The sequence below is a fragment of the Ixodes scapularis genome, unplaced genomic scaffold (genome assembly GCF_016920785.2).
Source record: "Ixodes scapularis isolate PalLabHiFi unplaced genomic scaffold, ASM1692078v2 PGA_scaffold6__148_contigs__length_123643588, whole genome shotgun sequence".
NCBI classification, from domain to species: domain Eukaryota; kingdom Metazoa; phylum Arthropoda; class Arachnida; order Ixodida; family Ixodidae; genus Ixodes; species Ixodes scapularis.
The window spans coordinates 25,670,193-25,683,971 of record NW_024609881.1 but is presented as its reverse complement, the minus strand read 5'-3'; the positions used below and the strand labels follow the sequence as shown (position 1 = coordinate 25,683,971).

General features: G+C 47.1%; 1 protein-coding gene across 1 annotated transcript in view; it reads left to right on the top strand.

Moving 5' to 3' along the window:
• The window catches only part of LOC8052014 (fatty acid synthase-like), a 119,179-nt gene that overhangs the window by 45,086 nt on the left and 60,314 nt on the right, over positions 1–13,779 (top strand). The window contains exon 12 of the mRNA XM_042294497.1: positions 4,404–4,634. Within this exon, the coding sequence (XP_042150431.1) occupies positions 4,404–4,634 (231 nt within the window). The remainder of the gene's footprint in view (positions 1–4,403; positions 4,635–13,779) is intronic.

The following is a 13,779-nucleotide window of genomic DNA, read 5'->3' as shown; positions in this document are numbered from 1 at the left end:
CTTATTCGAAACTGTGGGTTGTCTCTCGATATCTCCACCGTCATTATCGCTCTCACCCGAATTAGCAGCCCTCAGGTGCTCCCAAACTGAGCTGTTAATGGAACAGGACTTAGAAATCACGTTATCTTGTCTTAGGGGCGAAGCTCCTTAGGGTCTAGCCTTGTCCATCCATCCATCCGTCCGGCGTCCGTGCTCACATCGATTGCACTGGCTTCGGGATCAGCCCACTCTAAAAAAAAAAGGAAAAAAAAAAAAGACGTACATTCGCATGGGGGTTTCAACTCAGGAGCGCTTGTTTGCGATGCAGACGACTTATCCACTAAGCTACACTCCTTTTTTTTCTTTATTGCCTGATTTTTCAAACCAAACACTCACAAACACACATATTTCGTTCCATGTATCCGCTCAACGTCTATACAGGAGAGGGCGCTGCGGACAAGTGCGTATATAACCACGTTAACCTTTGCATGAATTGGCTCAACGTTTATAAACGAGAAGGCGCTGCGGTCAAATGTTCAACTGCGTATATAACCACGTTCCATACCACACATTCTCTTTCTGGCATGGACCGTTGACTTCAGTGGTGGACATGCGTTCCCACGGCTTCTAGTGGATCCAAGCTGATCCGCTAGAAGAACCACTGGCTCTGCATTTCACACACCATAAAGCAGTAATAATGAAGTCGAAACGCAACCCGGAACTCAGCACTACCTATGAGCAATACAAAAAATTAGCACCATCAGCACTACCTATGAACAATAAACTCAGTATCATCAGCACCACCAGAGCTTCGCCCCAATCAACATCATTCACCACGTGGAGATGGCCTCTTTTTTCTGTTTTTCTTTTCTTTAGTGTTCCTGGATTCGTTTCAACGTCTCCACTCAGGCGAAGGCCATTAATGGAATACACCAGCTCAAAGCACAAGTCACCAAAACAACAAATACCGTGATCGTAATTACGTGGGTGAGGAAATAGCAGTAAAAAGCGATTATCGGGCCATGCACAATCAGCGTTTTGAAGAGAACATACCTGCGAAAGAAGCAGACAGCGGCTGAGCATAATGTCTTCGCTGCTATTGCCTCGCCCACTGAAGAGGAAAGATGTTGGTGAAGCCTTTCTATCCTTGTTAACCGACGTCACAGAACTGGGTTTTTCGATGATTGGGCGATTCAGGGACATCGTTGAAGGGGGTGACTTGCAGATTCACGGTTTGTAGGCCGTTAAGGAAACCATGAACACCCTCGATTCTGCTGACAAGGAAGTCCGTGAACTAACTAGACGGGTTGACCACGCAACAAGGGACAGTTGACGAAGCAGGGAGGGCCGGCAGTCGCTGGTAGCCGTGCGCCACGATAGCATTGAACACAGGAAGAGCGAGGGACACGAAGAACTGCGAAAGAAGCAGACAGCGGTTGAACATACTGTCCTCGCTGCTATTGCCTCGCCCACTGAAGAGGCAAGATGTTGGTGAAGCTCTTCTATCCTTATTAACCGACGTCACAGAACTGGGCTTTTCGATGATTGGGCGATTCAGGGACATCGTTGAAGGGGGTGACTTGCAGATTCACGGTTTGTAGGCCGTTAAGGAAACCATGAACACCCTCGATTCTGCTGACAAGGAAGTCCGTGAACTAACTAGACGGGTTGACCACGCAACAAGGGACAGTTGACGAAGCAGGGAGGGCCAGCAGTCGCTGGTAGCCGTGCGCCACGATAGCATTGAACACAGGAGCAGCGAGGGACACGAAGAACTGCGAAAGAAGCAGACATCGGTTGAACATACTGTCCTCGCTGCTATTGCCTCGCCCACTGAAGAGGCAAGATGTTGGTGAAGCTCTTCTATCCTTATTACCCGACGTCACAGAACTGGGCTTTTCGATGATTGGGCGATTCAGGGACATCGTTGAAGGGGGTGACTTGCAGATTCACGGTTTGTAGGCCGTTAAGGAAACCATGAACACCCTCGATTCTGCTGACAAGGAAGTCCGTGAACTAACTAGACGGGTTGACCACGCAACAAGGGACAGTTGATGAAGCAGGGAGGGCCGGCAGTCGCTGGTAGCCGTGCGCCACGATAGCATTGAACACAGGAGCAGCGAGGGACACGAAGAACTGCGAAAGAAGCAGACATCGGTTGAACATACTGTCCTCGCTGCTATTGCCTCGCCCGCTGAAGAGGCAAGATGTTGGTGAAGCTCTTCTATCCTTATTAACCGACGTCACAGAACTGGGATTTTCGATGATTGGACGATTCAGGAAGACATCACTGAAGGGGGTGACTTGCAGATTCACGGCTTGTAGGCCGTTAAGGAAACCATGAACACCCTCAATTCCGCTTGCAAGAAAGTCCGTGCACGAACAAGCCGGGTTGACCATGCAACAAGGGATAGTTGACGACGCAGGAAGGGCCGGCAGTCGCTGGTAGCCGTGCGCCACGATACCATTGAACACAGGAACAGCGAGGGACACGAAGAACTGCGAAAGAAGCAGACAGCGGTTGAACATACTGTCCTCGCTGCTATTGCCTCGCCCAATGAAGAGGCAAGATGTTGGTGAAGCTCTTCTATCCTTATTAACCGACGTCACAGAACTGGGATTTTCGATGATTGGACGATTCAGGAAGACATCACTGAAGGGGGTGACTTGCAGATTCACGGCTTGTAGGCCGTTAAGGAAACCATGAACACCCTCAATTCCGCTTGCAATAAAGTCCGTGCACGAACAAGCCGGGTCGACCATGCAACAAGGGATAGTTGACCAAGCAGGAAGGGCCGGCAGTCGCTGGTAGCCGTGCGCCACGATAGCATTGAACACAGGAACAGCGAGGGACACGAAGAACTGCGAAAGAAGCAGACAGCGGTTGAACATACTGTCCTCGCTGCTATTGCCTCGCCCACTGAAGAGGCAAGATGTTGGTGAAGCTCTTCTATCCTTATTAACCGACGTCACAGAACTGGGATTTTCGATGATTGGACGATTCAGGAAGACATCACTGAAGGGGGTGACTTGCAGATTCACGGCTTGTAGGCCGTTAAGGAAACCATGAACACCCTCAATTCCGCTTGCAAGAAAGTCCGTGCACGAACAAGCCGGGTCGACCATGCAACAAGGGATAGTTGACGAAGCAGGAAGGGCCGGCAGTCGCTGGTAGCCGTGCGCCACGATAGCATTGAACACAGGAACAGCGAGGTACACGAAGAACTGCGATAGAAGCGGACAGCGGTTGGGTATACTGTCCACACTGCTATTACCTCGCCCACAATGATTTTTATAGGAAAGAGCACCCCTTCCCTCTCCTAGCAGATCTATTACATCTATACACACGAACGTTTGGGTACGTAGGAAAATGTTTAGTATCAGATATGTCAGGGCTTAGGCATGTCTCGGTAAGTACAAGCAAATCTGCGAAACAAGCTTCAATAAAAAAATCACATCGTCTTTTTTTGGTATCAAACATCTAATGTTAAGAAATAAAATAGAATAATAAAAAGGTTTGTTACTATATCATTGAGTTTTGCAAGTTGATTGAGTGACGAAAAACGAAATGAACGTTGGCATCGCTATGTACTTTTTTACTTTCACGGCACCAAGAGTGGCGTCAAGTACATAACATATTGTCTAGGAACAGCTTATAGTGACGCAGCTTGTAAGTCGTGACTTTATACTTGGCAAAATAATGTTCATGACGGCGTGCAAGTCGGACGGAAATTTAAAAATATTCACTGATAGCCACACGTGTTCCTCTGAGCTTCAATGCCGAAAAAGGGCCCTTTTATCCTTATATGAATAAAACTTCACAATTATAGGGTGAAACGTTTGCGGATTCAACTCTCCTAAGCGGCGCGCTCTTTCAGTTTTACTTGAGTCGACATTCACGCCTACGTTTCTGGAGCATAGGCCAGTTACCAAGCCCTCGTACTGAACCCACGTTTTCCTGTCGGTGTCAGTGACGCCAAAAAATAGAAGGTTGTTGCAGCGAGATTTGCTCTCCGTGTCGTCACAACGAGTTTTCAGCTGTGAAAGTTTGTTTACGGCTGTAGTAGGCTGAGGTTCGGTAGGTGCGATGGCTACCGATGTCCTTCTGCTTTAGTAAGTCGAGTCCAGTTGTGCGGTTGTTAAAGCGCTCTTCTACCGTGTAGTATAGATGGTGTCAGTGCGCTGTCTTGTCGCCAGTGATTTCAAGAGGCCGCATTTCACTTGGTCATAAGCAATCGCAAGTGTGCGAACGCTCCCTTACGCGGTTCACGTCCTGCGCTTTTCTCTCGCAGGGTACGCTTGTGCTTGTTTCGTGTGAGCCAAAAAGTACCGTACGTTATATTCCCAGAATAAAAACGTCACGACGTAGGCACACAATTGAGGTGGCGCGCAGAGGTTACCCTGCTCGCGCGTGTGTTCCGCAGGCAACCTGCCTGGGGCTGATGAAGCGGGACGTGCCGGACGTGCCTGCCTTCTTCTTGACCTCGCTGGGCAAGCTGCACGCTCACGGGGTGCCCCTGCAGCTGGAGCCCCTGTTCCCCCGGGTGCCGTGGCCCGTGCCCCGGGGGACGCCCAACGTGGCCCACCTGGTCAGCTGGGACCACTCGGAGTCCTGGTCGGTGGCCACCTACAACGACTTCCCCACCTCGACTCAAGTGGGTGTGACTGCAACGCCCGCAGGGAAAAGGCCGGTCTACGCACTTGCGTCTGGTTGTAACCAATCGCGTTGCGCATCATTTCGCTCCCTGTTATTGCCGAAACATTTTATTTTATAAGAAAAGTGACTAAGCTGGTCTTTTGCATGACTGTATAGGGCGTGCATTCAACCAGGAAAAACTCGAGTTGTTAGGCGATTTTAAAGCATCTGGACAAGTCTGGGAATTGACGGGAAATCGTCCACAACTGTTAATTCTGAGAAAATAACCAAGGAAGGCGGCGCGGCGACACGCAACAAAGTGAGACGGCGTGGCTTGAGGTGGTACAGATGACCCTCGCGCCTTGCGACAGTTGCCCGAGGTAAGACTGTGCAGATTTAGCCACTACTCGACTCGCCGAAATAACTAGGAACAGTCCGGACATCCTCTGAAAGCCCATCTTCTGCAGATTCGTAATGATCGGGTAGGTTTATCGAAATACTCGGTAAAAACCCGGTAAAGTCGGGTAATTCGAAAGAAACAATTTCGTAAACACTTTGTCGTAGTCATCCGAGCGGTCCGGTCTCTGCAGTGCAAAAAAGGTCGCGGGTATATAGCCTAAGCAACATAAAACACCATTGAGCCGGCTAAAAAAAATTGCATGATCGCGAGTCTAGCTCGAGAAACGTACATTCCTCTATAGCCGGCTAAAGCACATTGAATACTTGCGGATCTATAGCACTAAGGAAATACAATTTTTTATAGCTCCCTAAAGGAAATTGAATAGCCGCGAGTCTGTAGCTTCTTATGCATATATTGTTATAGCTAGCTATAATAATCTGAATGGTCGAGATTCTATACCTTTGAAGAAATAGATTATTTTATCGGTGGCTATAGCGTGTTTCATGGTTTTTATGTTTTTTATGGTTCACCATAGAAGGCCATAGAAGGTAATAGCATACCATAGGATTTTCCAAAGACGTCCATAGACCATTTTCGTATGGGAACTCAAATGCCATTTAGGCCAAAGCCCTTCGGGATTCCCCAAGGTCATTCAATCTTTCGGGTGTCAGACGTGTCGGAGAACATCTCTAATGCCATTTACGATATGCTTATTGCAATTCTAGTTTTCCATTTGTTGGAGGAAACGTTCACTTATTTAGCGAAGTGAATGACTCCATAAAATAAAATTGCTGGTGTATTGTCATTTATTTTTGCACACAATATTATGGGTTGTCTTTATATGAATTGTTTTGATGATTACACGTGTTGCCTTGGCTAGCGAAGCAACTTTGCTTGGTACGGGCTGGTACGAGCCGCTCTAAAGGCAACAAGGATGTTCCCGTGCGAAAACCGTCCATTGTTCCTCGGCTTGAGAGTCTGTTCTCTGTTCGGTTCCTTTTCCGCTCGGTCCCGAAGCCGCAGAGAGTTGACCAATCATTGGCCAATGGCTGGTAATGGTCATTTGCCCAGTGACCAGAGAGGGGCCGGAGATAGGCCAATGGCTGTCCTTTTTCTGTTCATTGGCCAATGGCCACTGGCCATCAGCCATCGGCCAAGCATTGGCAAATGGATGGCCACTCTTCGGCCACTGGCCAAAATACCATCGCCAACCGTTGGCCATTGCTTGGCCAAAATCCGTGCTGTTCGGGTCTGCTCTGTTTACTCCGCCGATTCCGGTAGTGTCGACAATGGAGCCTTCGAAACCGCCAGAGGCTCAAGTTACTGTTCTTTTTTGTATGCCCGCGCAGCAGTAAAGCATTTTGTCTGCCATCCGAGCTGTCGTGTCATCGGCAAAAAGTAAAGCCGATCGCTTGAAGGGCCAGATGCTGGCCTTCCAAGCAAAATACAGAACAATGCAAAAGTAAAGTTATAAAACGAAACCATAAGCGAAGCAGAAATGAGAACACAAAAACAAGATCAAGAGCGAAGATATAAGGGGTGAAAGGAGAGCGCAGTGATGAGCAGTGAGAGTACGAACAGGAAGGAACAGAGGAGAACGTGATTGCTGTGCCAGCGAGTATAGATATACGTAAAAAGGACGCTAAAATCGCTCTGATGTAAGCAGACAACTTCATTAATTTCATTACTATTTATTTAAACTGACGATTTTTTGAACAACGGTATCTATTTTTTATTATTTTCGTAGTCATCCGTGATCGCTGCCGACGAGAGTAGGCAGTTTACGAGTTAAGGGAGTTATTGTAACTCCGTTGATGGTAAATGTCATTCAGCCCGAATAACATCTGACTTGCGTGTCTGACACCGCCAAAATGGCATTTGAGTTAAAGGACATTTACTCCAAAGACATTTAGGACGCCCGCCTGATAGTGGTGTTAAAGGGGCACGGAAACGAAATGTTTGCACTTTTATTTCTTTGTTTAGATGTGGTCCATATTGTTCCGGCCACCCAGAAACACTAGCCTAGACTAGTGTTTCTGGGCTGCAAGCAGAAAATTCAAGAAAACTAGTTTTAAAACGAATGAACAGATTTTAAAATTTCGTCTGGTGGCGGTCTGTGAAATCTCGTTGGAAGGCAGTCACGTCATGAGTTTCTAAGAAGCAACGCCAGTCCGCGGCAGTATAGACCGATTGCTATATTACCCAAGCATCAAGGAGAATACAGGGATTGGCGTTCCACGCACCACACGCGCAGGCCTTCCCCTTATAAAAGATTCGACCTAAGTACCGAAAATAAAGCGCTGACGAACGCGCGTGCAAGATGCCATTTGTTTGAGGCATTTGCTTTAGAAACGTTACTGCTGCTGAAACCAGCGCGTGCGGCGCGTGGAACACCAATCCTTGCTTTCTCCTTGATGCTTTGGTAATTTAGAAATAGGTCTATAGGAGGTATTCACTGGACGCCGTATTTGAGGGCGATGTTTAGAGCGCATGCTCAGAACGAGCTCACATTAATAGCCTGCTAAGACCGGCAACCTTGATGGTGCTAAATGCACGCTCCAAAAGGACTGCGGAAGCTCGCCGTCAGCACGCGCTCAGCAGCAGCGCACACAGATGTGGCCGCCACTGAATACTCGCTATTGGAGTTAGCTAGCCCTGGATGGGACTTGGCGGAGAACGCTCATAAGCTGAGATTGCAGTCAAAACCACCAGCGCGAGCTAGCCCGCGCTCCTGGCTTTGAGACATGTATTTCTAGCACGAGCGCTCTATCGTTCTGCGAACAACGCCTCAAAGCAGCAACCTCGAGCTCTCGTGGTTGTCGCATTGGCTGCAGTCTCAGCTCCACGGTGCTTCTGCAACATGCATTCCACGCCATAGAGTTTGACGTTCTTTGCTGACGCTAGGTAAGAGCTTGATCTGAGGATGCGGGGACCTTTGTCAGTCAACCATACGCCATTGCTGGGTACTGACGACTACTTCTTCTTACTGGTTCCCTTGAGCCACTACTTCTGCGGAATGAAACTAATACGGTGAAGCGAACGCTTGTGGCACAGAAAATACCGACATGACCGCAAATGACGTTGCGGGCAAGCTATACGTATTCACGGTGAGAAGCTGGCAAGGGGCGCTTCTGTTTTCCTCACTCTGAGCAGTGCACATGCACCCACACGGTTATGTTTTGTTTTTCATATTGCATAGAAGTTGTCATTGCACGTGCTTGCACCAGCAGAAAAAATTCAAGTATCATCACTCTTTGTTGTGAATGAAGTCGCCGTCGGCGTAACGTAACCGCGCGGTGCATGATGGATACATTTCCCCGCTAAATTTAGCGGAAAAGTTTTCCCGCAAAATTTAGCGGGAACATTTCCCCACTAATTCTAGCGGAAACGTTTCCCTGCTCAATTTAGCGGAACATTTTCCCCGCTGAATTTAGCGGAAAAAAATTCCTAAATTTAGCAGAAAAATTTCCCCGCGACATCTAGCGGAAAGTTTTTCCCGCTAAATTTAGCGAAACAAATTCCCCTCTAAATCTAGCGGAAAATTTTTCCCGCTAGGTCCTAGCGGAAAATTTTCCCCACTAAATATATCGGAAAAATTTCCCCGCTAATTTAGCAGGAAATGTTTTCCGCTAAATTTAACGGACAGTTTTCCCCGGTAAATCTAGCTGAAAATTTTCCCTGCTAAATCTAGCGAAACATTTTCCCCGCTACATCTAGCGGAAATTTTCCCCCAAAATGGGAGGCAAGCAGGAGAGTAGGAGGGGCATAGCCCCCTCTCCGTACCTTCCCCTCCTCCTCCTCCTCAAGAGCTGCGCTCTAATTCGGCGTTAGAGGGGATCATAAACGGCTTTAATTTTTTAGACTGATCTCCGAAACGTCATTGTGGTTATACCCCCCTGGTGATAGCTACGAAATTGCAGAGGGTAAGCAAAAAGAAGGAAGGAAACAGAGCATACTTTTGGTTCTTCATTTCTAGGGTAGGTTGCGCAAGCTACCGCCCGTTATGAGAGCTACAGCCGCTAGCATCCATCGATTCATTCTTGTAAACCCTGGTTATAACCAAGTTAAAAGTTGGAAGGCTCGTCGAACCAGTTAAAGCTTGAAGTTCGACGCAAAATTCCGGCTCGACGAACGTTCGTGACATCCCTAATTGCCACGTATCTGTAGGAGAAGCTCCGCCTCTACGTCCCAAAGAAATATGGCTCTACTACATAAATGCACAACTTTTCTAACATCACAGGGTCGGACAGCAAAAAATGTGCGCTTCTATAACTACGTGCCTTTGCTTAAAAATAGCAAAGATGGCTTAGATGTAACAGTGCGCACAGTGGCGAAGACTAGGGAGAGAGAGAGAGGTGACGTGAGATTGTTCTAGCGGGAATGCTGAACTGGTTCCCCATGAAAGGAAGTGGAGAGAAAGGAAAGAAAGGGGTATAAAGGAAAGGGGAATGAAAATAGAGAAAAATAAAATAAAAATGTGAACGCGCTGAGAGTTAATGTCGAGTTATTTCACAGGCGAAGACTAGGGAAAGGAGCGAACAACACAGGACATATTTTTACAGCTTTCTGTGTCTTTCGTTCCTCTTTTTAATCTTCCCTGTTTTGCGCTATTACATTTGCAATATGTTTTACTTTCACGAACTAGCCCAGCTCTCAATTTTATTACTTTATTCCACTTAGCAGTATTTTACTTGGAAAAGGCCATAATTCTGCTCCTTCCTTCAGTGTGGGCGATGCCTGTTCTGCATATCTTAACAAACTAAAGCGACGAGAAGGTGCGAATGGTCCTTCCAAAGCCCAGTGCGAACTCTCTGACGGTTGTTTACGAACGCTACCGAATAACAAAGCCGCCATGTTTATTTTTTTTTATTATTATATAGAATGCGATGATCCTCGAGTAGCGGGGGTAACATGTATGCTTGGGTATCAAACTTTATAACGTAAATAAATGTAGTGAACAAGCGTTAGAGCTTAAAATGTGTGCACCTTTTGATCAATTAGAAGTTCTAAAACATTTTTGAGTTCTTGTTATTGTGAATGTCTCGTTGTTGGATATCTGTGACTGCTCTAAACCGTTCATTATAAAACGGCTCTCTATCATTGCAGTAAAGCAAATCATTAGAGAAACCGAAAAGGAAACGGTTTTCAGGAACGTGTAACCGAGTAGCCGAAACCGTGAAAATTGAATACGTAAAGAACCGAAACGAAACCGATATCTACAGGACGCGGTAACCATAACCGTAACCGAAACGTTATATTTTTCGGTTTCAGTCCCTATAATGAAGAGTTATATGCACGAGGGAAGGCTCGCTGCCTGCACAAAGGCAAGCGGCGAGTCGAAAATATGTTTCCGGTGGTCGGGCGGGTTTGTGGGGCAAGGGAGTGTTCACTCTGCGTAGCTCGTGGGACGGTAGCTCGGCGGAATTGAATTGTGGTGTCCGGTTCTGTTTGTGGAGAGCTTGGGGCAAATGGTGCGAGGGCACGTGGCCGCCACTCTTCACTGGGTGCAGAATCGTCGTTCGGCGAGCCAGCCCGGTCAAGTTTGGCCGTCCACACCGGCGCAAAGGTGATTTGTTGTGGTGAAAGAACAGACTGGGACCTTCTATGAGGTAGACATGCAACTGCATTTAGTATAGTGAAGGTTTTGTAATATTTTACGGATATAACGTACTGTCTACGAGAAGTTTTCGTTTGTAACAGTGTCAGGAGTTTTCAAAGCCCACAGTGAAAGAATGACGCGCATAAAAAAATCAGAAACTGGGAACGCGACAGAACAGCACACGACAAAACAGCACGCGACAAAACAGCGCGGTCAAAACAGCACGCGTCAAAACAGCACAGCGTCAAAACAGCACAGCGACAAAACAGCACGCATCAAAATAGCACGCGACAAAACAGCACAACGGCAAAACGGCACAGCGACAGAAGAGCACGTGCCGAAACAGCACGGCGTCAAAACAGCACAGCAACAAAAGAGCACGCATGTAGCAACATCAAGCGCGTTCTTCACCTCCATCTGAGCGAATAACAGCGAACCTCCTTCACGTTTTCATTTATTGTCGCTAGGTTATAGAGAACTTTATTGCCCATTTCTGGGCTTACCAAACTCCGCAACCCGGAACCCCCCTTCCCCCCCCCCCCCACCTCCCCCCCCAAAAAAAAAAAAAAAATATCGCGTCACCATTTTTCCTTGGGCTTTTCACGAAGTTACAAAAGTCAGTTACAATGATGAGTACTAGTATCAGTCCACATAATAAAATGTATGCTAAAGATGGCTAAACTTAAAGGAGCTGTGCAACAATTTTTGTACTGTGCACAAATACCGCTTAAAACGGATCCCTAACGTTAATGACCTATGAAACACGCGTTCGTTTTTCACCCCACGCAATAGAAGTCCCAGAAAAAAATTTAAGAAAAACGAGCAGCGTTCACCCCCTCAACTCGCAGCCAGAACAAGCGGCCACGTGATCTGGAGCCGATTATATGCCGCCAGTGTTGATCATAGCCACGCGCTGGGGTTGGCAAAGCACAGGACACGCGCTGAGTTCCAGACATTGTTATGACTCGGCTGTTGTCGTCGTTGCAGCGATTGGACACGGGTCACAACCCGAATGCTTCTCGAGCTAGCAATTGTCACGAGCCGAAGTCGAGTGCCCACGCAATGCTCGGGTCCAATCTATGAAGCGCATTCAAATATCGTCACTTGGGTGTACTGCGATCCCCGAGTTACGTCATCAAATTTTGCAAAGGAGAGATTGAATGAAAATGACCTCTTTTGTCCTTGAAATTACACCGCAACAAAGGAGTTTCTTGGCCAATGGCGTTGCGCGTGAGTATCCTTGAGTCCCAGCTGTGCCAGTAAGCTCGTGTAGAGAGAAAAACATTCCAATTGAATATCGTTGCACAGCTCCTTTAAATCCATAAAATAATATGACAGCAGAAATTGCTTCGCGATCCCCCACTGAATCTGTCGGACCCACAGTTTGGAAGGCACGGCAGTCGGTAGTGGACCACGAGTTTTATCACAACAGGAGTTACCGATCGGCATCCAGCGTAAAGCATTCCCGTAAGGTGACAGGCGGAAAGCTTTAACAAAAAAATGCAATTGCTCGAACTTCCTTCAGCAAAGCTCTTGTTGGTACGTTTCTCGGATTTTTCCGTGTCGTTTATAGTCGGTAGAGTAGATTGCTGGGCTAGTTGGTTTTGGAATTTGGAACACATTTTAGCGCTCAAAAAACAGGGACAAAGAGGCGAGAAACAGACAGCACAGTGCGCTACTAACAACTGATTTTATTACGTGAAACGACACTTTTATACCATCCGAGTTTCTGATTTTTCTCCACCACTAGCCAACCCGGTGCCAGGCCGCGTCATTGAGGAACGCACGCTCCTTGTCCAGTAAATCAATTGAGGCCACGCTGACACATGCTGCACCACCCTTCTTAATCTCGTCTGCCTCGACTATCTCCCTCACAGTTTTTTCCTTGTGCCGTGCCAGAATCTTGCTCTCGGAAAACAACGGCATACACTTGCACTTTTCACAATGATCAGACAGATGACCGTCCCGATAATTTCCTACTTTAAGTTTGTACTCCCTCAGCCTATCATTAACACACCTATCCGTTTATAGTCAGCAGAAAAGGAAAGGTCAGTATTAATTGAAACAGGTCAGTATTTTTGAGGGCGCTTGGAGGGGGGGGGGGGGGGGGGGAGGGGTGATTCATTCCTGACCATATGACCACTTCCTTTCGCAGTTTTCAGCTTGTCTGCGAGGTCGGTTGAACCTTCAACAAAAGCTCAGGGGCCGCAGGGGTCTTCAGGATGAAATCTGGATTTTTGAACTGATAGGGATTTGTGTGCCAAATTCTTTGTTCAAAGAAAATATAATCGTGTACTGCACAATGCAATTCAAAAGCGCCCGTATAAAAGCCGCTCATTTTTTAACAACACTAGCTTCCGTCTACTAGAGGAGGGCGTAAATACAATTGATTTTCTTTTTTTTTTTTTTTTTTGCCGTTTTTGTGGTCGGCGCAAATTTACCAGCTCTCGCAGTCGTGAAAATGGGGAAAAATCGCACTGAGCACAATGCTTCAAATTTCTGGATTTTGATACTTGCCTCTCCGACCGAAGTGGTAGTGAAGCTCATGCTCGTCCTGTGTACAAATGCGCGCACACGACGATAATGTAGGGCCCCAGTCCGTCTTGCTGAAAAGGTCGCGTAGGCTGCCACACACGGTAACAAATAAAAAAAAACAATACCTTCTTAACTCACTATACATTTCAAACAAAAGCTTTTAAATATTACATTTTCGTCAGTGTACTGATTTTCGGCAATAAACCGAAAAGAACCGAGACGTTTAGGAGTCTACAAATATTTACCGCAATAATTTCCGGAACACCTTTTTTTGGACGCTGTGCTGTCTTGTCGCTGTGCTGTTTTGACGCCGTGCTGTTTTGGCACGTGCTCTTCTGACGCTGTGCCGTTTTGCCACTGTGCTATTTTGTCGCGTGCTATTTTGACGAGTGCTGTTTTGACGCCGTGCTGTTTTGACGCTGTGCTGTTTTGACGCGTGCTGTTTTGATCGTGCTGTTTTGTCGCGTGCTGTTTTCTCGTGTGCTGTTCTGTCATGGTGCCTCAGAAACTATGCGCCAATCGCGAGTATGCCAAGACTACCTGATGGAATGTTCCAGACTGTCCTCTTTTAAGCGGTTCTAAGACTGCACAACGTACTCGGTCCTTTCCAAATGCATCCGTCGCCTTCTG